Below are 23785 nucleotides of genomic sequence, written 5' to 3'. Positions count from 1 at the left end.
AGAATCACAGGGGAATTACACACAGGTGGTGGACACAGCTGGGAATAATCAACAAGACGAGACAAAGGTAAAACTGAACACACTCACATGAGACGCAGACCATCACAATAAAACAGGAACAAGCAACCATCACACTAAGACACAAACTCGACATAGAGAGACAGACAGAAAATGGCACATGGAGCTAGACAAATACTAAGCAGACACAACTGAAGAACAAATCCTAAACACCACAGAAACATGAAACTCAAATAATAAACATCATCATAATCAACACTACAAGAGAACAAGAAAACAATCCCTGATGCAAACTAAAACCAAAACATAATAAAACTCAAACTACTGGGTCCGACGGACCCAGAACCGTGACAATTATAGGCTCTGGCTGCTGAGCGACTTCCCATGATGCACTGAACATTTCTCCACTTCCCGGTGTTTTATTTTACTATTTTTCCAAAAGCGTTCACTCGCCTATCCAAATCATTGATTTCAGGAGTTTCAGTCACTTCTATGTACATGTAGGCACGCAGACTGCTTTCACAAACATTTGTGAAAGAATGGGTCACTCACAGAAACTTGGTGAATTCCAGCATTGCACCGTGACAGGATACCACCTTTTTCAGAGGTTGGGTCTGTGACCCAGCGTTTTGAGTTTATTTTGTGTTTTTGATTTCCTTATGTTAGATGGTGATAATATTAAGTTCTTGTGTCATTATTTAGTTAGGCAGTAGCTGAGTTTTATTCTAGTTTTATTCTAGTTTTTTTTTCATTATGAGTCTTGAATTCAATTCAAAAAATTTTTATATAGCACCAAATCACAGCAACAGTCACCTCGAGGTGCTTTATATTGTAAGGTAGACCCTACAATAGTACATACAGAGAAAAACCCAACAATCATAAGACCCCCTATGAGCAAGCACTTTGGTGACAGTGGGAAGGAAAAACTCCCTTTTAACAGGAAGAAACCTCCGGCAGAACCAGGCTCAGGGAGGGGCGGGGCCATCTGCTGTGATTGGGTGGGGTGAGAGAAAGAAGACAGGATAAAGACATGCTGTGGAAGAGAGACGGAGATTCAGAGTCTGTCTTGTCTTCAGTGTTTTTACTTTCACTTATGCCAGTGCGATAGTCTCTCCCTGTGTTCTGTTGTAACTGTCAAGTTTGTGTTGTCATGTCTACGTTCCACTATGCTTCCTGTTTTATTTTGTAAGTCTTGTTTCCATGTTCAGTGTGTTTAGTTTTGCATCCCCTGTTGTGTCATGTTCATTTGTGTCAGCTGTGTTTCCCCAGGTGTTTCCACTTCCCTCATTACCCTTGTGTATTTAAGTCCTCTGTCATCCTCTGTTCAGTGTTGGGTTGTCTGGTTGTTTCCAAGTCAGGTCAGGTCAGGTCAGGTCAGGTCAGGTCAGGTCAGGTCAGGTCAGGTCAGGTCAGGTCAGGTCAGGTCAGGTCAGGTCAGGTCAGGTCAGGTCAGAGAGTGTAACCTGATGTGGTAGCATATACACGCTGCATATGCTGCTGCCTACTTGGAAAATATGGAGGTACAGCACCTGGGGGCGCAGGTGAAGAGGGCTCTCTGTGGGGAACACCTCCTCCATACCCCTAAGTGAGAGTAGACTAGGCCAGTCTAAGTTGGGTGATGGGGATATGTGGCAGGGAGGGGTCTGTGTTCTCTATTTACCTGCATTTGTGATTCAACACTTGTTTTGAATGATTTCTTTTGTAGCTCAGTATGTAGGTCATTTACTCACTGGAAGTCTTGTGGTTTGATTCCTGGGTGCTCCAGTCTGCATGCCAAAAGGGTAAGATACAGGATGTGTTCATCAGAGCGTAAATGTTGGATAAAAAGGCACTAAGGCATAAAAAAGTGCATGTGTGAATGGTTAAATGGACTGGTTCTTATATAGCGCTTTTCTACTCCCCCAGTGTACTCAAAGCACTCTATACAACACATTCACCCAATCTCACAAGAACTTTCTCTAAACTGAGTGCTTTTCTAATGACATTCACACTCCGATGGATGCATCGGAGAGTAACTTGGGGTAGTAGTTTGCCCAAGGATACTTGACATGCATGACTGGAGGAGCCAGGGATCGAACCACCAACCTTCCGATCAGTAGTTGACCTGCTCTACCTCCTGAGCTACAGCCACCCCAGTTAAATGAGGCTATATTGTATAAAGTGCTCTGACAAAGTAACAAAGTACTATATAGAACCAGTTTACCATGACACTTGCTACACACCTTTAACAATAGATGAAATGATTATGTGCAACATAAAAGGCTTCAGCCAAAGTGATGGTAAATGGACTGAATCTTACACCCAGAGCACTTTACGTAACGTGCCTCATTCACCCAAGCACTTTTTTATGCATATGCTTAACTATTTTCTATCTGCCATTCACACACATTCATACTCCAGTGCATTTGGAGAGCAACGTGGGGTTAGTGTCTTACTCAAAGATATTTGACATACAGACGGGAGAAGCCAGGGATCGAACCACCAACCTTTCAATCAACTGACCAGTGAGCAACTGTCCTACCGTCCCCATTTTAGAAGAAGTTTCTGAGTTTGTGGACAAGGCACAGGTGACACAATACGAAGATAGCCAGGATAAGCGGGTGAAAAACTTATTACAAAGGAGCCTCACCGAACCAGAAAAGAATGTGCTCGCCAAAGGACTTGATTTTGTGATTTATCCACAATAGCTGACTATAGTGGATCTTATCACAACCACAGAAACAGGGATAAGGAACACAACCTGAAGCATAGCTTCCTCTGTCTAACTGCACAGTACAAGAAAAAAAGAACACTGTCACATCCCTAAGCAAAGACCAAAACATCACCATATTACCAGGCAATAAGGGAAGGTGCACTGTTGTTCTATACTCAACTGATTACCACACCAAGATTACTACACTCCTCAGTGACAACAATACCTACAAAGCCTTAAGATGAGACCCCACAAGCAACTACAAAAAGAAAGTCATCACTTCCCTACAACAACATGAAAAAGCCATTGACATGTGTACAGAGGGGATGTTATACCCTGTATATATGGATCTATTCCACTCAGACCCATTATTAGCAGTATAAACTCATCTCTCCACCTACAACACTTCGAGGCACCTCACCACCAGCCTAGCTCCCCTTGTGAGGAACACACCCCATTACACCTTGGTCAAAAGAATTATGAGACTTCACTGTTCACATCAACCCAGTGGACCAAAACATAAAGGTACAATTTGCCAATGCCACTTCTGCATTGTGCTGTACACACAGAGGAGAATGGAAACTTCAAAACTAAAGTTTACCGGACGTCCACAACAGACCAGTACCGACTCCCACCGCCCTCTGGAAGTAATCAAGACCCCGCAACACCCAGTAAAAATGGTTTCTTCTAAGCAAGAGGGGAAACAAAAGGATCACACACATGTAAACAAAGCTCTTAAAACATGTGGTTATCCCAAATGGGCCTTCATCAAATCAGCAAAGATGCACAGGAAAGAAGGTCAAACACCAACTAGGGAGGAGCAGAGTGACAAACGGAACAACACCGTCAATCCCTATGTAGCAGCTTTATCAGAGAAACATCCCAGTGCACTTCAAACCCAACAAGTTGAACAACATGGTGGCTTACAACACTGACTTTCTGCCACCTACAATTCAATTTTGAGATCCCTTCCAGGAACCTCAAAACCCGCTAACATCTTGTGTCAGGAGATCTCAATAGGTCACATGACCGGGTGACAATGGTAAATGGCCTGTATTTGTATAGCGCTTTTCTAGTCCCTAAGGACCCCAAAGCGCTTTACACATTCAGTCATCCACACACACATTCACACACTGGTGATGGCAGCTACATTGTAGCCACAGCCACCCTGGGGCGCACTGACAGAGGCGAGGCTGCCGGACACTGGCGCCACCGGGCCCTCTGACCACCACCAGTAGGCAACGGGTGAAGTGTCTTGCCCAAGGACACAACGACCGAGACTGTCCAAGCCGGGGCTCGAACCTGCAACCTTCCGATTACAAGACGAACTCCCAACTCTTGAGCCACGATCGCCCCAACCAAAATTTCTGCTGATATTGACCCATGCACACTTTGGCTCATGTGATGAGGCACATGACCAATAGTGGGTCAACAACCTTCTTAAGGAACAACTCCCTCTAGGGTTTGAATACCTGGGACTCTCCAACATTTGGTTTTAGAACTAGTAGTGAAAGAAGTCCATTCGCTTTCTTTCCAAGCCCCTTATATGACTGACAACCTACACAGGCATTCATACAAGTGCTTCTTTAACGCCTAAACAACCATAGGCTTAGACGCCGATGGATAAATCTGGGACAACACAGGGTTGAGTATCTTGTCCTTCAACGTGCAGATTGAAAGACCCAGAGATCGAACCACCAGAAGAGCGGGTCATCTAATAATCAGTTCAGTTGGTACAGCCTACTGTTAAAATGTAATAATGACCAGATATTTAATCAAAATGATTATAACACTTATTTTAGTAATCAGTCTATGGTTCACCAATGAAAATCATTCACTTTGGTCAACGCTGAGATCAGTTACATCAACAACAAACCATATGGGAAACCATGAGAAGGAAATCACTTATCTGGTCTAAAGAACAAAGTAAATAAATAAAACAATAAAATAAAACAAAAATCTGTAATTGATTTACTGTTTAGTGAACACAGATACAACGAGGAGCTGCTGGGGGTCACATTTGTCCCAACCATAGGCCCCCTGAATCTGTCATCATGTTATGACTTACTTGGTGATTCCCATCTAAAATATAATCCAATTTCCTTTGGCTTCACTACAAAAACTGACAAAACTGATTTCTGATGGTACTGAATCTGATGAATTGTTTTTAGAAACAGTGTAGAGTTAAAGATATACACCTAGAAAATAATTTGTTCAGCACAGTTATATAAATACAACCTAGAATGCTTAAGGGTGATAAAAGTTAATTGTGACTGAAGGTTTTTAGGACAAGTTAATGTGATGGCTATAAATAGAGAAAACTCTTTGGATTAGTAAAGAACCAGTCACTGTTTACTGTCTTGAAAGAGTTCATGTTTTCTATATTTGTGAATGAAAGGCTCCAGTGAGTGCTTATAACACATTGCATGAATGTATCTGATATGAACCAGTCTTGCAATTCTTTACTGAATTACTTATTCACATCTGTGAATATTCCCATTCCCCGAGTGGCTGTCTCAAGTGCAAAAGCTCCATTCAGTGTTGAATCTAAGGCGGACCTGAAAATGCAGGGCGCCTATCTTGACTTTTTAGAATATAGTACAGTAATATTGCACAGGGCTCCAAACTGTAGTGCTTTACACATTTGGCTGATCTCAAGATGAGAAACAAAACCTTTGGAGGAAGCATCATTTGTAAAGATCTGCCAGCTCAAACACATGGAGTGACCGTCATGTTAATAGAAGAGAGCTGCCTGAACTGTTTTAAAAAGTCCTGCGTCCATATTAATGGCCTCTATGATCTCCGTACTGATAAATAAATGTGAGGTGTTGTAATCGTATTTTGGACTGAGTCGCATCGGTGAATGCACATAACAATCTTAGATATGATCACGCGCAGTCATGTAAACACATGACATCAGTGCTTCTGTTTCAAATCCAATACTCACACAGTTTTCTCTTTTTTATTAGAAAATGAACTAAGCACAAGTCTTTTGAAACCCTTTGAGATGACTGCTAACAAGTCAGTCACACCCAATAAAAACAGAGATATAGTGAAATGCAGCGTCACAAATTGGCTGCCCAGTTATTACCGCCTGTAACAAAGTAAAGCTGGCAGACTGCAGCAGTGAGGATGGGGACAAAAAGTAGTCCTTAAAATCCTTCAGTCCCACTTAACTTTAATCACCCTTTAAGCAAACAATGTAAAAGAATTCAGGGGAGCTTGTCCTTGTCACAGATGTCTGCATGTTATTAGTTTGTCACAGGCAAACACTGCTGTTCTGCTTTTAGCTCCAACTGTTACAGTGACAACTGTGCAACAACAGGGGGAGTTTGAGGAACATCAGAACTTGAGTATCTCAAAGAGAAAAAAACAAACAAATGAAAGAAAAAACTTGTAGAAAAAGACATAAAAGCATGAGTTGTGTTGGATAAAGATTACTGTACTCTTGCATTTTTGGCTCTTCTCCCAACACCTGTTGGTCAGAAGTTGCAGCCCTTTAAAGTCCCAGGTTTATGAATTCATTCACTTGAAGTTCCATTTCCTCCTGAACAAAATCATTGGTTTAATAAGCAAGAGTCAAATAAGAGCCAGCCATCTCTGACCCACATCTGCTTTTCGCGAGCCACATAAAAGGCAGAAGGGAAAGTCCAAATGTATCACTTCCACGTTCTGTGCACATGGCAAAGCCATTTCACCGAGGCACAACTAGAACACGGACTCTGGGGCCTGGTGCGTTGATGAATCGATGAGGAGGAAGAAGTCGGCGAAGGATTTCGGAGGTTCCGTCATGGGAGGTCTGACCGACTGCTTCCACTGTGCTGGGTTTAGGTCTGTGAAGTCAGCAGGATAACCAGGTCCCATGTCTGGCCTGTCACATGTTCGGGGATCAGAGAAGCTGAAGGAGCTGCAGTGTGTACGTGAATGTTACTAAGACTATGGCTTTGACCAGATCTTGAACTGAGCAGCACATGATGCCTACATACCGCCAGCCAGGCAGTCTCTAAAGTCCAACTGAAATCAGCAATTGACCCTGACACCTATATCATCAAGCTGGGCTCCAAATTAAACGCACTCAGTGCAAACATGGCGCACACTTCAAAGAGTCCAGGGGCTTACTTCAGAAAAACAAAAGGCATGACACTGTTTAAATACAAGCACTGGGGAACTAGTGAGACGCCAGAGCTTGTGAGATGGAGCAGAAAGAAAGAGGCCAAATAAACAGGAACAGTTTTAAAGAACCTGTAACCCTGCTAGACAGGGCACCAGTTTGTATTATTCAAGTGCTGTGTTGTGACCTGTGTTGCACCTCCATCAGTTCACACTTGCTAATGATAGCAAGCAGGAGGATACGGGTTTAGGTTGTTACTTAGTTTTCCCTTATGTGTGATGGAGCTAGGTGGCTCCACGCCTTACTGTTTGCTCTGAGTTGTAGTTGTGGAGTAACTGCTCTGAGGCCGCAGTCTGTGTAAGCAGAGCCAACACTGAGGATGGATAGCTTCAAACATTCTTTGAGTCTGTGTCAGTGGATTTAGTGCTCGGGAATTTGGGCACTGTGGGGGTCTAAATAAAAGAAAACACCATCTTTAAGTCTCTGTCAACTGTCAAAAAATTAAAGAGACTTCAGGGAAATCAGTTATTCTCTGCACTATAAGGGAACAGTCACATTTCTGCCACTTGAGGCATAGATGCCCACATGTAGAAAATTTGCCACAGGAAACACCCGGCTAACTTCCCAAAGTGTCAAACCAGAGTTAGAGACTACATTTAAATGCCTTTGCAGAAACCCAAACCACTGCACTTCTATTAATTGGCCACAGAGGATTTAGAGTTTGATGTTATCCAACCACAGAGCTCAATCCCTGCGTATAATGAAGATGTACTCCGTGACATTCAAAACAACACTACAGTATATCGTGTGAAGCTAAGATTTTAAAAAGCAACCATATCTTTATAGAAGGAAATGTTTCCTAGAACTTGAAGCTTTTTCCTGCTGAATCATGTTTTAGACTCAGAATAGGACTGCAGGAAAGCTTTGCCAGTATTTCAGGTATTTTTCAACATACATTAAACATATGAGAGTTATTTGGTGTCTGGACTAAAGTCCATAAGATGAGGGAAAAAATTCTAAGTAGAGTTTAATTTTGGAGGTTTTCTAGAATGTATTCTAACTGATAGTACAGTCACTGATCTACCCAAGCCAAAAAGTCTAATAAACATGTTGGTGGAAAAAACTGCTTTATTATTAGTGCGACTAACCATAATCTCACTGATTCATATAAAAAGTGCTAGAAATAGTGAGATCTGTGCTGCTATAAAAGAACTATAGTGCAACAGGAACACGGTGATGTGTCTCTGCTGTTTTCCACTGAAACCAACCAACCAGGTGTAGCTTCAGGCATAAACTTTTGAAACTATTTTATTTACAATGAAACTGTTGCCTGCTGCTCGGGCAGTCCTCATCTAACATACAGCGCTCATAAATATCTGCAGTAAAAACAGTATATATGCTTTATATTGTTTCACTATCACATAAGAGAAAATGTACATTTTCATTGCAATAATTTGACAGCAGGAAGTTTGTTCCTGCCAAAGTTTGTTAAGTGTCCAAAATGAAAAGGCTTCAGGCTGACTTAGAAATGTTGATTAAACATTACAGAGTGTGTAAATTTAGATTGCTATGAAACCACTTAAACATCATGTTACAGAATTTTTAAATAAAATAATTTGGAATAAACACGCCTGTTTTTTACATGACCGAGTATTCTGTAGCATATCTGGCATTTGTACTAACCAACTGGAAAGTTGAAAATTGAGTGCTGACAATGATCCCGTCCTCCTGAGAAATCACTGTAAAGCAGCCAAACTGTTTAGCTGCTACAAAGTGAAATCAAAAACTCAATCTTTAAAAAACAAAGTTCAAATCAGTGCAAAGCTTTACTTTTCTTTTTTCTTTTTTTGATGCAGTGCTTAGATCTAAACTAGACTTCAGTAAAACACTCGTATTGAACCCAAATATCCTGGGTTACCTGGTCTAACTTTTTCCATCAGCACCACATCTTCTGAGTGGTGACACTAAACACTGCCAATTATTTTTGTTTGCAGCTTGACCACTAAGTGAGGCTACAACAGCCTACTGGGCTTTAATCTCTGCCAAATCTTGACAACAAGTATATTACTCTTCGGTGGGTCAGTGCTCCATTATCTTGTCCTGCCTATCCCTAACTTTGTCGTCTGGTGTTATTTTCCAGAGCAAAGCAGCTGAAAGCATCAGCAGACTGGGAATGATGCTAATGAGATTGTAAGACTGAAGATTCAAGCTCTGGGATAAAAAAAGGGCCAGTAATTATCTATCAGTAACTTATTCTAAATAATCATTGTTCATGGTTTCTTACAGACAAAACACAGAGGACAGTAGAATTCATTATTGTGTATCACATTAGAGCAACACCACCTTTAACATCCTTAGGCAGTGAAAATATTCCATCGGAATACTCAACAAGATAATGTTCACAATACCTCCATCCAAATATGTGCTAAAGTTTTCTTGTGCAACATACTGGAGGTCAGCCACGAACAATAATACAGCGGAGGCCTGAGGAGGGGAACTGAAACAGAAATCTCCACCTCGTCTGTGACGCACTGCAGCCACTTAAGCCTCATCATTGGCCGGGAGAAGTAAAAGTGACCAATGAGTGATTAGAAATGAAGCTATGGCAGAGAATGGGGAGGGGGCTGACACACTGTATCCATCTACAGCAGACTCGGCTTCCGCCATTTTGACTAGAAAAAAAAGAAGGAAACAGAATTTGGTGATGTGCACTAACTACACAACCCACACACACACACACACACACACACACACACACACACACACACACACACACACACACACACACACACACACACACACACACACACTTCATCAGTAGCTATGCCTCAGATTAACTGAAGCACTGCATCATTTTGAGAATGAACATTATCAAGTAGACAAGGTAAACAGCTTAACTGATATTTTTGGAGTTTCTGTATGATGTGGTGGACTTGGTCTGAAAATAGTCTCATCCCAGATCCCCAAAGCAGCAGCATGACTGGTTTTTAACTATGGATGACATAAGACTGAATGGAGACATGAAATATTTAACACAGAATTATAAGAAGGGCCACAGACAGTTCAGAAGATTTTGTGTTGAAAAAAACATTTCATTTGTGTCTAACAGTTCAGATCTGATAATAAGCTTAATAATATTATACTGATACACTCTCACACCTTGTTCCAAAAATTACAAATTTCACATATTTATGCATACACATTATTATTATTATTATTATTATTGTTATTATTATTATTATTATTATTATTATGTTAAATTTTTTAGCTCTACATCAAGAACATTTCCTTTGCTTTTAGTGATGTGACACTTTCAAGAAAATGTAGCGTTATTAAATCGGTTTTTAAACTTCAGCAAATGTATTTGATTTTTTGTTATCAACAAAGGAAATAAATTTGACACATTCACAGTCGCCTGATTTAAAGATTAATGGTTTGTGGACGATAATTAGCACATAAATATACCTGCATGCAGTTCGTTTGGCTGGGGGTCTGTAGAATGGATGTTAGTTGTGTTGCTTAGTAACAAGTAGCGCAAAAGGAGCGAAATAATGTTGTAAAATAATTCACAGAACATGAATCGAATGGTGGCGTTTGCCTCCCATCACTGATCACCAATTGGAAGTCATATTTCCCAGTCCAACGCTGGTGTCAGACTGGCTACAGCCGAAACCTCCTTCTGCTCCAATCACGTGACAGTGGGAGTCCGTGGAGGTTTAATTCCCTTCCAAGAAGGCCAGCTCTAATCTGCCGCTATATACATCTATTAAAGAAGAAAAAACTGAAGTTCTTTGATTGCAGCAGATGCAGAGGTGCTGCACGTGTGGCACAGGGAGGACTGAAGACTGGAGAGCAGGCTGAAGGAGTACAAAGGTCAGGCAGCGCAGAGAGGAGGACGGGAGGTAAGAAGCTCGCCAAATAACAAAATAAGCAGTTTTTTTGTGTATTATGATCTGTTATTGGAATTACTTTTTACAGTTCAGTGTGCTGCGTCTGTGTCAAACTAAAGCCCGTCAAAAAGTACAAATGCAGTTATTTTAGTATTCGAACACATTTTTTAAGTTACTTGTGAAAACACTTAAACACTTTCACGCAAGTTTTTCACGCACTTAAATATTTAAAGTCTTGTGAATTTCCAAACTCTCTGATATTGATCGAGCCGCGCTACACGAGGTTCACACTTCTCCTGAGAGTACAACACGCACATTTATGTGGTTTGAAATGGTTCAGGCTTTAGTCTAATTGCTTTCTGGTTAATTGAACTGATTGGCTAATTGGCTGTGACACAATAAGGGCGTATGCGGAGATAAACGCGGCTACATCGTAATGAAGGCTTTTGCAGTTTCTGTGGTGGAGACAGACAAACACTTCTTGCGCGTTTCTTTTACTTCTGATAGTTTAATGAGCCAGCAAACTCAAGGTACAAGGTAAAAAAATAAAAGACAGAGAAATGTATTTATTTGGGTTAAATTGAGCATAAACGGTGGTGTTTATAGTGAGTGAGGCAAGGCGAGAATGTGTGTCGAGTTAATAGTTTGAGGTTGGAGAATAAAGCAGCTCACTCTCCGCTCTTCAGGAGTTGGAGAAAGTCTGTCAGCAGCGCTATCAGCCTGCTTGGAAAGGCAGCGGAGCAGAGCTGCAAACACACACACAGCTGAGTGACAACCGGGGCCGTTCATGCGCTCGTGTCACCAAGCAGACATATAAGTCACGCTGGCATCTGATTTATAGACGCGCTGCAGATTCACGCTTCATTTAACGCGAAGCCACAGCGTATATTTCACCTGCAGACCCAGCGCGGCCTCCGCGTCAGCCCTGCTGCATGTGGCAGTGTGCAGAAGGATGCCTGCTGCTGCTGCTGCTGCTGGGTTATTACCGCACACACACACACACTTTCAACACTACCTCATTTTCCTAAACATTATTCTCAAGTGGTTTTACATTCGGGTCTTTATGGAGATGGAAGAGTCATTTAAACCCATTTAATGCGTAAAGTTTTTATTTTTTAATTTAATTTAATCCATGTATTTAACCTTGTTAAACGTAGAATTTACGAGGGTTTTATTTTCTTTCAAAATGTCTTCTCAGTTATTTGAGTAGGCATGATCTGCTTGTGGTCTCGATTCATTCAGCGTTTATTATATACATGCTGATCAAAATAAATAATTAAATGTTATGAATAATCCAGGATTCCTAATAGGTAATCGCTGGTTTGGGCCAGTGCATATTTGCAAGTGACATATTAATCACAATGTCTGCAGTGGCACAAGTAATGCGAGCGCTCTATTAAACCGCTGTGAGGCTGTTAATAGAAATCCACCGCGGCCTATGTGCTACTGTAGCACACAGCTCGCTGTTTTCAGTGTGAGATTCCATTGTATGTTACAAAGCTCTATACTGGTGGTTACACGCACAAGTTGTTAGGATGTATTTTGAATAATTTCGTGGCTTCATGTCGGGTGGGGAACAGTGTTTTGGGGGCTACCCTGGTTCATGAGGTGGGTTATCGTGGACGGGGAGTCAGGGTCACCACCAAGCCCCGTGGAGGCGAGTGAAGGCTGGGGTTATCTTCTACAATATTTTATGAATATTGTCTTGTTCACTGGTTGTACTTGGTTTTACATTAAAGCCTCACTTTAGTCAGCATAGGTTCAGTCCGGCCTGGTGACCCGAGGCAATGACGAGGGTTGATACAGCAATTACCAGATAATTACCAGACATGCATTCAAATGAAAACGCAATAATAATAATAATGCACATTATAGTCTGGTGGTGTTGGGAATGCTACCAAGATACCAAGGCTCAGAGGAGGGCACCGTTTCTACACCACAGCTGTAAGGCTGACCCGGTGAGAGGAGCAGTGGGCAACGAATCACTTTCTCCCTGCTGCTTTCACACACCGAGGGGGACTGAGCTACTGCGTGTAGCAATGTAGGAAAGCTCTTGTTGCAGTGTGTGTGTGTGTGTGTGTGTGTGTGTGTGTGTGTGTGTGTGTGTGTGTGTGTGTGTGTGATTCCAAGAAAATAACCCACTGAGATCCCCCCTCAGAGCTCCAAGTGCGCACTGCACAGGCGCAGAACGCGGCTTGTCGATAGAGAAGCTGAAAGGCACTAAGGCAGCCGAACCGACCGGCACTTCCCAGCGGACAGCCGCCGCTGCTGCAGCCGTCAGCACAGCGCTCGAGACGAGCAGTTATCTTCTAAAAGCACGTGCAGCCGCGGTGGGAAGGGGAGGAACCCTGCTGTTTGCAGGCCGAGGACCGAGCTGCTGTGCGCGGAGATGGATTTAAGCAGATGATAGCTGACTGCGTGAGGTACAGTAGAGAAGCGTCCGCGCTGCCGACCGACTTGTAAATAGTGCTGTTTGTTTCAAGAGGGGAGAGCAATGCTGTGTCATCCAGAGTGTGATACTCTGTGGGGGAATCAACCCACTGTAATTAACCCACTGTACTCAGTCCACAGAGAAATCTGACAAGGAAGCGCTGAAACTGACAGTCAGAGAGAGAGAGACAGAGAGACAGCCAGACTGAATGAGAGCTGGGATGAGCAAGTCTAGCTTTTTATTTCTATCTTTATTTACTTGTTTTTATTGATATTTATTTATTTCAGAACATGTGCATGCTGACTTTTTTGACTGGCTGTTATTATTATTATTATTATTATTATTACTTTAACATTATTAAGAAAGCTGACTTTCACATTTTCTTTACAAACACTGGCCTGTGCTTGGAAGTTTTCACACACCAGCTTAAAAGTAATTAGTTAATGATACTGCTATTTAAAATATTTCAAAATGCATGGTTCACTTCATATATTTTATAATATTTGTGTTGAATGGAGGATGGTTTGAAAGCTTTTCGTGTTCAGTTTTTTGATTGTTTTAAAATATTATTGGGAACAGGGCTGGAAGCCCAGCTTTATGTATGTATGTAAATATGCAAGCTGCTGTGATCATTGCATTTTACACTAAAAAATGACGTAGATTAAAAGCCAGACAATTGCTTTATTGTTTCCATGCATCAGTATTTGCTCATTTTATTTTGAGGAGTTTTTGTTTGTTTGCATTGAGGTTTAAATGCTGTCAGCGGATTAGAAGCAGTGGAAGGTGTTTTCTTTATGTCCTCATCAGCTAACGTTGTTTGTTGTTGAGAAGGACGTGTTGAGCACTGATGCCGGGCCTTCATGGTTCAGAGCTGTTGACACAAAATGGCGGCAGATTGAAATGTGTTACATCTGCCTCACACAGTTAGCACATCTCCACACACACGCACTGTTTTTAGCGTCTTAGGCTTTTGGTATTTGCTACTTCAAACTCTGCAGTCTTTCTGCAGACCTCTGGAAAATATGTGAACAACAGGCCCACGGATGCTGGCTGTAGCGTGGCATCATAAACAGGAGACATCTAAGTTAAATGTGTCAGAGAACGCCACACCAGTTGTTGCAGTGTTTCCCACAGGGGAACATTGAAAACCTTATTTTGTGGCAGAACCTTTAATTGTTTTATTAAAAATGAGATTTGACCTGTGATTTTCTGCATGATATTTTCATTTCAAAATGCAAAGGTTCAAAATGATTGGTGCTTTAAGATGGCTGCCAAGTTTCACGACTTTCTTCTGTGAGGCCTTCGGCCGAACAGTTTTCCTGCTTGCAAGACAAGTAAAAGTGAAGCTTTGCAGTTAAATGAGCAGCTCATCTGTATTCGTGTGCAGTTTGTTTCCCCTGTTTCTTGCTTGCTTTGCTGCATAGCCATTACTTCTTTGTCTTTCAGTGCACTATAATATTTTCCAAGCAGATTCATTTAGATGATCATTTCTCCCTGTAAGCAGCAGGAACAAACCAGACTCCCTTCAGGATTTACATGTTTAAATAAAACCTTTAGATGCTGAAAACATATTTGGTGCCATGGATTTGTTTTCATGTATTTATTTACAGTCTATCGAAATGTTATAACGGACAGAAATATGTCCGGAATAGTCCTCAGATTGGATGTCGTGTGTGAGGCAGAAACAGGCTTATGCATGCGCTGTTGGCTTGTGCTCATCAGTTAAACAGAACTAGTGAAAGGCCTAGATTCACACTGTACAAAAAAGAGAAAAGAAAAAAAGCTTGTAGCTGTTTCTTCGTCAGATCTTATCTTTATTAGCTTTCACAAAGGTCTCCGTCCGTTTACACTGGATGCCACCTCTCCAGTTTCATGGCTAAGAGAGTGGTTTCTCTATGTTTACAGGCTCACGTCCACAGCGTGCAGCCCTGAGGCTAGGAGACCGCAGCAACAGGTTTCACACTAGCATACTCCGAGCAGCTTTTGCCTTACAGAAGTACAGAAGCATTTCCAACCATTAGAAATGACCTGAAAACTAAACTGTAGTTAGACTTTGTCTAACTTTGTGGAGTTAAACAAAAGCATTTGGAGCAGAAGTAATAGTTGTAAACTTGCAGTACGAAGCACACAGAGAGCTGCATCGAGGTTTGAGGCAGGAACAGAAGCAGAAACAGCCGCAGTGACTCTGTACATGTGAGGACAAAATAATAATGACAAGGACGAGTCTCCCATGTTAACGATGTATTACTTTGACTTGATTTTTTTTCTGTTAACAGTTCTGTGTTTCAAATCGAAATGAAGATTTCAGCCTTTCAGAGCTGCACTCTCAGCTGCAGCGATGTTCACTGTACAGTGTGTCAGCCTAATTTACTGCTGAGACTTTGACCCTTTTGTGGAGTCTCGTGCACAAATCTTTAATAAAGTTTGAGCTTGGCTGTCACGGAGCTAAACATGTTTAAGTCTCTACGGGCCGAGGTTCACATGAGATGGTCCTCAGGTGCTGGCATTCTCTAGATTAATGGATGAAATGGAGCAGTACAGAGTAGCTCAGTAGCACAGAGAGTTTTGTGACCCTCAGTTAACAGAAAAATGTTTGCCTCATTACTGGCGTGAACTTCAAACGGAAAATTGTGCTGATGCATTGTTGATATCGACTTAAAAGCAAACAGCGTGTGAGGAGAGAAGAGAAATATTGAAACCTCATTCCTCTGTTGTGCCACTTGAATATTATCACTGTATTTTCAACATTTTTGTCTCTCTGTTTGTATGCCCAGTATTAAACCAGTACTTGGCTCAGGTTTCCTCCATAGAATTTATCAACAACAGCAGCCAGTGGTACCTGCACACCCAGCCCAAACCAAAGATTTCAACTACAAAAATAAAGGCTGCATATATATAGCATTCACTTTTTCAAAAATGCTTCAATTGGGTCTAAAAATGTCATTCAAATAGAAAATCTTTCATTGGCAAAAAGTGTGCGGTCTGTAATGGAAACCTGACTTCATACTACAAAAGCTTAGCTGGACGTTTTTATTTTGGAGAAGGGGGAAGTTTTACACACTCCAATTAAATCTTAGAAATTCATATTTAAATTCAAAAACCTAAATATGTAAGATGATGGCCCGCAGCTGTGCAGGCTCACAGTCGCACAACATGTGATCTGCACTCACACTGACGTGCAATCTGTTACATTTGTGTAAAAAACACACAAAGGTGTGGCAAAAAGATAGAATTGTTGTTGAATAAAAGGGAGAGTTGTTTTATTTCAGATCATTTTTTAAGTTAATAAAAACTAGTGTTTAAAACATTTAATGAAAAACAAAAACTTTGAAATAAAGTTTTGCTTCCACATTAATCATTACATAGCAAAAAATGACCATAGCTTAATAAAGTTCTTGGCACCACTGATTTAAGGCCAATGCTGTCTCACAGTAATAGAATATATATAGGAGTATACTTTATAACTGTATATGACATGAGGCTACATTACATCTGGAAAATGTCCTGTGCCAGGTCTGACCCACAGTGGCAGTTCCCCTCTGCTTTCACTGCTGCTCACTGATAAATCTGACAGCTGGGTATTCTTCTAATCCTGCAGCGATGCTTCAGGAGAAAGCTTCAACTGTGACGGACGAACATGTGAGCCGGCTCCAGACCGGCGGGGAGACGGATCTGCTTCCAGACCAGTCGCGACTGGGCCTGTCCACAGCTCCCACCGTTCCCAGCTCCACCGAGCCCGACCAGGTACGCACGGAGGGCAATCTTGCATCTTCTGGATGGACTGTGAAATAGTACGCTTTAGGCTGATTTATAAATTGCTCCCTTTGGTGTTTATATGCAACTATTTTGCATTTTCTTGGATGGTCTGAGTAGTTTTGATTGTAACTGTGACTCTTCCTTCAGAACATTGAGAACATTAAGGTCGTCCTTCACGAGAGGGAGCTGTGGAAGAAGTTCCACGAGGCCGGTACAGAGATGATCATTACTAAAGCGGGGAGGTGAGTGAGGCATGTTTCTGATGAACCATAAAAAAATTAAAAGAAATGTTTGAGTTCATGTTTGCAGTATTTTTTCCATTTTACAGAAGAGTAAATACTCTAGTGTAAAAATACTTCAAAAGAGCTACATTCAAAATGTAATCTAAGAAAATGTACAATTTCTCATGGTTTTTTCAGTCCCTTGTATTACTGCATTTTTGTTTGGATATTGGAACACGTGAACCAGCCAGTGTCTGCTGTCAGGTATAAGCACTGGAATAAACAGTTTGTTCAGACGTGGAGTCAAAGAAGACATATTAAACATCTGCCTAAATCTCTACAGTAAATGTATTTTCTGCTGTTGTTACATTAACGTACTGCATTACTGCATTGCAGGATTTGTGGTGGAGTTTATGAAACACAAAGATTACCTGAAAAAGTTTTTCACCTGATTTGAATCTCCCCGTCAACAGTAACCTGGAAACGGTCGAGCTCCTTGTTATTCATAGAACATTGAAACGTAGCGATAGTCTTCAGAGTGAAAACATGCATAGCTTTCTGGAAAATTGCAGGCAAAGTGATTTTCTAGTGATGGATTCATTATGCAAGATGAGTATCACATCTTTCTGGGATCATCTGTTTAGACAGCTCGTAGTAACGTACGGCAGTTATGATTTTGTCTTTCAGGAAGAGACAGAAAGTTCCTGCCGCGGCGACTGCATAATTGAAAACACAAATGACTGCTCGGCTGGTTGGATTTAATGCGACCTGAGGATTAGATAGTGAGGCTGTTGGACATTAACCAGAGAATGAATACACTCTCAAACTGACCTCCGCCTCTCATTCCTCACGGGATGTTTTTTTCCTCAGCGAAAAATGTAAAAGGTCACCACATTTTTTCCTTAATGCTGTATAACCGTAGGAGATGGGCTTTTCCTTGTCCAGCTGATAAAGTAGGCTCTGAATCCTTAAAGCCCTTTGAAGAGTTGTACAGTCGTGTAGCTGTGCAGCTGTGCTGGAAGACCTATCGGAGTTTACCTGCAGTCAGTCTGCAGCGGGCGCGCTGAAAATTGGCTTCATCGCTGACAAGCAACAGATCTGAAAATGAAAATGATATCGACACCAGACTGAATTATTTAAGCACGTCATGAGCAGTGCATGTAGTGCTCACTGTCTCATCACGGTAGAAGGTATTTTAATCATACTGCAGCAAAAAGCATTTGGCAGTAGAACATTGTATTTAATGTGTCGTTTGAACAGACAATAAAAAGCACCCAAGAGTGGGAACCAGGCATTACTGCAGACACAATCCCTGCTTTATCTTTCTAATTTTTTATTATCTCAAAGTGTATCACAGAGAGTCACAGCAGTGAGCATTTGCCCACTAATTTGGAGAAATTTCTCAACAGACGTATTTATTACATTCATTGAGGTCATAAATACATGTAGATAAATAAAAAGAAAAGAAATGAAAGACGAAAAGAGGCAGGTTACAGGTCAATGGTAACTTTATTGTCCCCAACACAACACACAACAAATATACAGAGATTAATTCTTGGAATTATGTTGTAAGGAAAGAATGCATCATCGTGAATGCGTCTGAGGTTCACACACCAGTCTGTCTTATTCTTCAGGGTGAGTGCAGCTTCAAAAAGAAGCTAGCATGGCTGTAAGCTCCTAATGATGACGCTAAAAAAATGATTCATAGCAAGTAAAGTCAACCATCTTAGAAAGCAATGTTACAATTCTAATATTCATTTGCACTAAATAAATAGTTCATCCAAGTCTGAAAGAGCTATGGAGGCAATTAGTCGCAAACCAAACTACTGGATAAACTAAGGTCATTAAAGTCTGAGTGATGTGATGGCTGCCACACGGGGACGTGCATTTCTGTAGAGCTAAACTGAACGGAAATCCATCCAAAAGCTGTGCAGATTGATTGGTTGGACAGCAGTTATATACCAACTGCAGGTTTGTTCTTGTGTATTTTGTTCATATTTAGTGCACTGCACAAAAAATGACCTGAAATACTGTCTCACTGGTTAATCACATGACTCTTAGACTGCAGTCGCAAATTTTGGTATTTGAAAATAAACGACATATAAAAAAACATGATTACAAAATAATGAATCTAAGCAGAAGAAACATTTTTCCAAATCATTATTAAACTAATATTTAGAGAAGGTAATATAAATATATGTCAGAATAGGGCAAAGTACTTGCAGTGTCTGTCTCATGGATTTTTGAATGAAACGTGTTTATTACTCATTCACTGAAGTTACTCACACTGAGTACTGTAGCCAGAATTTTTTCTCGAGTAGAGATACTTACATACATACATACATACATAATATTATTCAAGTAAATGTAACTGAGTAAATGTAATTATCAGTGATGGGAATAACGGTGCTACAAGTAACGGCGTTACTAATGGCATTACTTTTTTCAGTAACAAGTAATCTAACTAATTACTATTTCTATCGTTACAACGCCGTTACAGTTACTAACAAGAAAATACGATGTGGTCGCGTTACTATTTTTCAACAAACAGACGGTTGAAGCCGTGGTCAGCTTAACGCATCTTATATCAGTTGCAGGAAGTAGCTGTAAGTAATCTGGACTACAGCTTTAAGCAGCTGCGCGCTCCCGCGGACGGTAATCACTTTCTAGCACAACACCTGGAGCTCAGGGGCAAAACAATGGCATGAGTGCTGCTGTTCGACTGAGGAAGAGTAAAGTAGTCGTGGTAAGCCAATCACATGACCACTTAAAGACAAAGCAACAAGGTGCCAGTTTTTAAATTGTGTTGATAGGCCACGTAAAACCAGAGTCATGATAAACAAGATATACTCGGCGTTTTTACTGTCTAAGGACAGCGCTAGCAAGCACTCTCTGCTTATGACCAGTGGCGGTCCTAGCCTGTTTGGCGCCCCGGGCGAACACTATACTGAATTTCACCAGAGAAACACACACACACATGAAGAGAGAGAGAGTGTGCACTGTATGCAAACAGCTACCAAACAGCCATCATTATTCCTCATACAATGAGAACAGGACAAATCAACAACTGACAATGACTAATTAATATTAAAATCTGTAACATAATGTATTGTTTGGAGTTTAGTCTGTTACTGTTGCTATTTTTACCATTTCTTCTTGGAGCAACTGTAACGCACATAATTTCCTTAGAGATTAATAAAGTTTTCTGATTCTGATAGTTTCAGGATGAGCTGCCATTATCCAATCACACATCTGCTTACCTGCATCTTTTGCTCGTTTCTGCTTGTTTTTTCTCTTTTTTTCTAAACTGAGCACCTGATGGCTTTGAACTTTTCTTGTCCATCTTCCACTGGTTTGAATTTTGCACTCCAGTATGAACAATCATCCCCCAACCCGAGGATCACCACAACATGATCTAACACACCTACACCTTAGTTGAAGATTCACTTTGTCTAAGGTGTATTTCTGGGATTTCACACAACCCAGGATTCAAATCATGAATCCATAATGGGCTTGGATTTACAACATTATGAATGAAATGTGCTCGATCTGGAAGCAGCTGGCCCCTCCCCTTTCGACGGGTTGTGTGTGAGACTTTAAATCATCAAATTATAAATTTTAAATTGTTATTGATCCTTTACCCCTGGTCCTAAAGTGTATATTTATTTTCTTACTCTTCTTATATTTGTTTTTTGTTTACTTGCACTGCTGTAGCTGGAGCCTCGTCGTCTCGTCTCTCTATATGCTGGGCTGTCTGTAGCGGAGATGACAATAAAGTTTACTTTGACTTCAGCAGCGCGCAGGCGCACCGAGGGCTCTCGCGCTCACTTTTCACGTACAGAATTTCGAAAAAAACATCGGTGCAAATTATAAGTCTGTATCATGATGCCTGGTGTTTTTGTGTTTGTTGGGTTTTTTTTAAATTGTTTTATTTTGCAAGTTGGTTATTAGACGCTGCTCCAGCCAGCCAGAGAATCCCCCGCCGCCCCGCCCTCTCCTCCCTGTGCTGCAAGCAGCAGGCGCACCTCGCGAACGGAGGGCGCCCTTACTCCCAGCAAATGGGCGATAGAAAACCGATCGGTGCCTATGCGCTCCCAATATGCGCTGGCTGGCAGCATGAGTACGAGCAATTTATTTATTTATTTATTTTTGCCGATGCCCGTGAATCCGCCCCCCACCACGATGCCGCCCCGGGCAACCGCCCGTGTCGCCCGTATCAAAAACCGCTACTGCTTATAACCCCCAAAACAAACAAAAAACAGCCCTTTCGTGTTGGTGGAAAAATGCACCATGTCGACCAATCAAAAAATGATATGACAACATGACATTTGGTTGTTTAGGAAGAGGGGGAAGTTTTAGGGGTGACGGAGAGAGAGAGAGAGAGAGAGAGAGAGAGAGAGCAGAAAAAGAGAGAGAGAGAGAGAGAGAGCAGAAAAAGAGAGAGAGAGAGAGAGAGAGCGAGTTTTGAGATGTGAGAAATTTGTAACATTTAGCATGTTTGGGGTGTGTAGTTAATGTGTTGTCTTGTGTAGTTAGTGTGTAGTGTTGTGGATAGTTTTGTGTTGTGTGTCAGAACAATGAGGCGACTGCTGTCTCCAGGTAGAAACAGGAGTGATACACCTGCTGCTGTCAGACCTGCAGGTATCAGGCTGTGATGTTTCCTTTATAGTGGACAGAAATTATTTTTTGGAGTGGCACAAATAATTTGTGACATCTTATTGAAGAACAGCTGATTGTTCCGCAAACAGTTTGAAATGGTTATTTTAAAAAAAAACGGTCAAAGGTAAATGGCTGCAAATAACTTTGTTTGCAAAACTTGTCCATATGATTTTCAAATTGACAATTTATATTTGCATCTAAAGTTATGAAATATGGTTCAATAAACATGTCTGTGGTTGTTACAGTAAAAATATAACTTTTTCTACTCGGATTTTATGTTTTTTGTCTGATTTTAGATCAATTGTGTTAATACAGTTTGTCAAAATGAAAACATAACTGTAGATTCAGACACGTGAGGCTGTGCTGAAAATAATGATACCAAACAAGACAAAGTAAATAGTTTGTAAAGGTGAAATGTGGAGGAAACATCAGAAGTAGTTAAAAATGGCCAATTATGACCTGGACCCCAGAGGGTTAAACACTTTTTTTAAAGTAACGCAATAGTTACTTTTCAAGTAATTAATTACTTTTAGTATCTTGTAACTCAGTTACTAACTCAGTTACTTTTCTGAAGAAGTAATTAGTAACTATAATTAATTACTTTTCAAAATGAAACTTGCCCAACTCTGCTAATTAGTTACTACCCACCTCTGACAGTTGCACACACCAACACAAGTCCCTGTCCTAATGAAGGCAACGTCCAATCTTTCTTTTAGTTGATCCGTATGAAGAGACGACACACAGCTAAAATGAAAAGCAGCCCACAGAGAATTCAAAGTGATCGCCACTGTTATTACTTCAGACACATGAACCAGTACAAAGGGAGGCTTTAAGCTGAACTACTCATTACCACTTTTGTTACTGGTTGAAGTTCAGGCTCTGGCTGCTGAGCCGTGGTCTGCATACACTCAGCTCTGGGTTCTCGGCTAGCTTAGTGTTAGCATGCTACCTGTGCTATCTGTGCAGGTGCTAGCAAAGAGCAGAACTTCTGTTAGCAGCATAATGTGATTTTTGCCCTGGATGCAGTTTGAACTCTTGTTCTTTTGTAGAATAAAAATAAAAGTAATATCCATATATCTGTTGGAGGTGTTGTAGTCGCCAAATAACATAACGTTGGCATTCCTCAGTATAAATTGGCGTTACTCAACTTCTAGTTGTCGTTGGCTAATATCCTAACCCAACTAAATGTCAAGTTTAAGGAAAGCCAATCGTGAATCAAGTTGAATGAATGTAAACATATGCACAGGTTTTTCAGGCATAAAACTTTATTAACGACCACAGTCATATAGTACTGTTTTTAACATGTTTAAAAATGTGGTCAAAGAGACATTTGGACCAGCACAGAGGTGATTTCAAGTATTCTGGCAGGTCTGTTTTCTGGTATTCTGCTATCATTTGTCATGCATAAAATGAAATAGTTCTCCTTTTTTATGTTTGAATGGTCACTTCAAAAGAACTGCCAGTAAATACAGTTAAGGGTGCACTTTATACAGGCTATGGCATCATTCAGATTACATCATCGGTTCAGTTGTGATTGAGTTGGAACAACAGAGCAAAAGACAGACTTTGGAACCTTTTAGCTTCTACCTGTGTACTCCCTCTAACCAGGAGAGTCTGCTTGTGACTTCAAATTAGACGTTTTTGTTGTTGTTATTGTATTTGTTTGTTTTCTTAAGATCATTTTTAGACTTTACTAAGAACTGGTGAAAATCAGGAATCAATAACAACTGACAGTTTTAATTAAACTGACCTAAATCACAAATAAAGCCTTTAAAATGGGAATAGAACCAATAAAGATCATATGGCTCCATAAATATGCAGAATTATGAAGAAAAAAACATTCATAATAAAATGTGAGTGTTATGTGTATTTAAACTATGGACACTTTTAATTTCTCCAGTTTTGTCATATAAATATATATATATATATATATATATATATATATATATATATATATATATATATATATATATATATATATATATATATATATATATATATATTGCA

General features: G+C 40.7%; 1 protein-coding gene across 2 annotated transcripts in view; it reads left to right on the top strand.

The window, feature by feature from the left end:
* The first annotated feature begins 10637 nt into the window (after positions 1-10637).
* tbx4 (T-box transcription factor 4) overlaps positions 10638-23785 on the top strand; it is a 34310-nt gene continuing 21162 nt past the window's right edge. Inside the window, exons 1-3 of one of the 2 annotated variants that reach the window (XM_004537979.4) lie at positions 10638-10723; positions 16741-16886; positions 17046-17140. In XM_004537979.4, the coding sequence (XP_004538036.3) occupies positions 16743-16886; positions 17046-17140 (239 nt within the window). In that variant the 5' untranslated portion in view covers positions 10638-10723; positions 16741-16742. Of the gene's footprint in view, positions 10724-12794; positions 13135-16740; positions 16887-17045; positions 17141-23785 lie in introns of those variants that run through there. The other variant, XM_004537978.4, reaches the window with a different exon arrangement.

This window comes from Maylandia zebra, linkage group LG14 (genome assembly GCF_041146795.1).
Source record: "Maylandia zebra isolate NMK-2024a linkage group LG14, Mzebra_GT3a, whole genome shotgun sequence".
Taxonomy (NCBI): domain Eukaryota; kingdom Metazoa; phylum Chordata; class Actinopteri; order Cichliformes; family Cichlidae; genus Maylandia; species Maylandia zebra.
The sequence above is the reverse complement of the archived record's forward strand: the minus strand, read 5'-3'. Positions and strand labels throughout refer to the sequence as shown.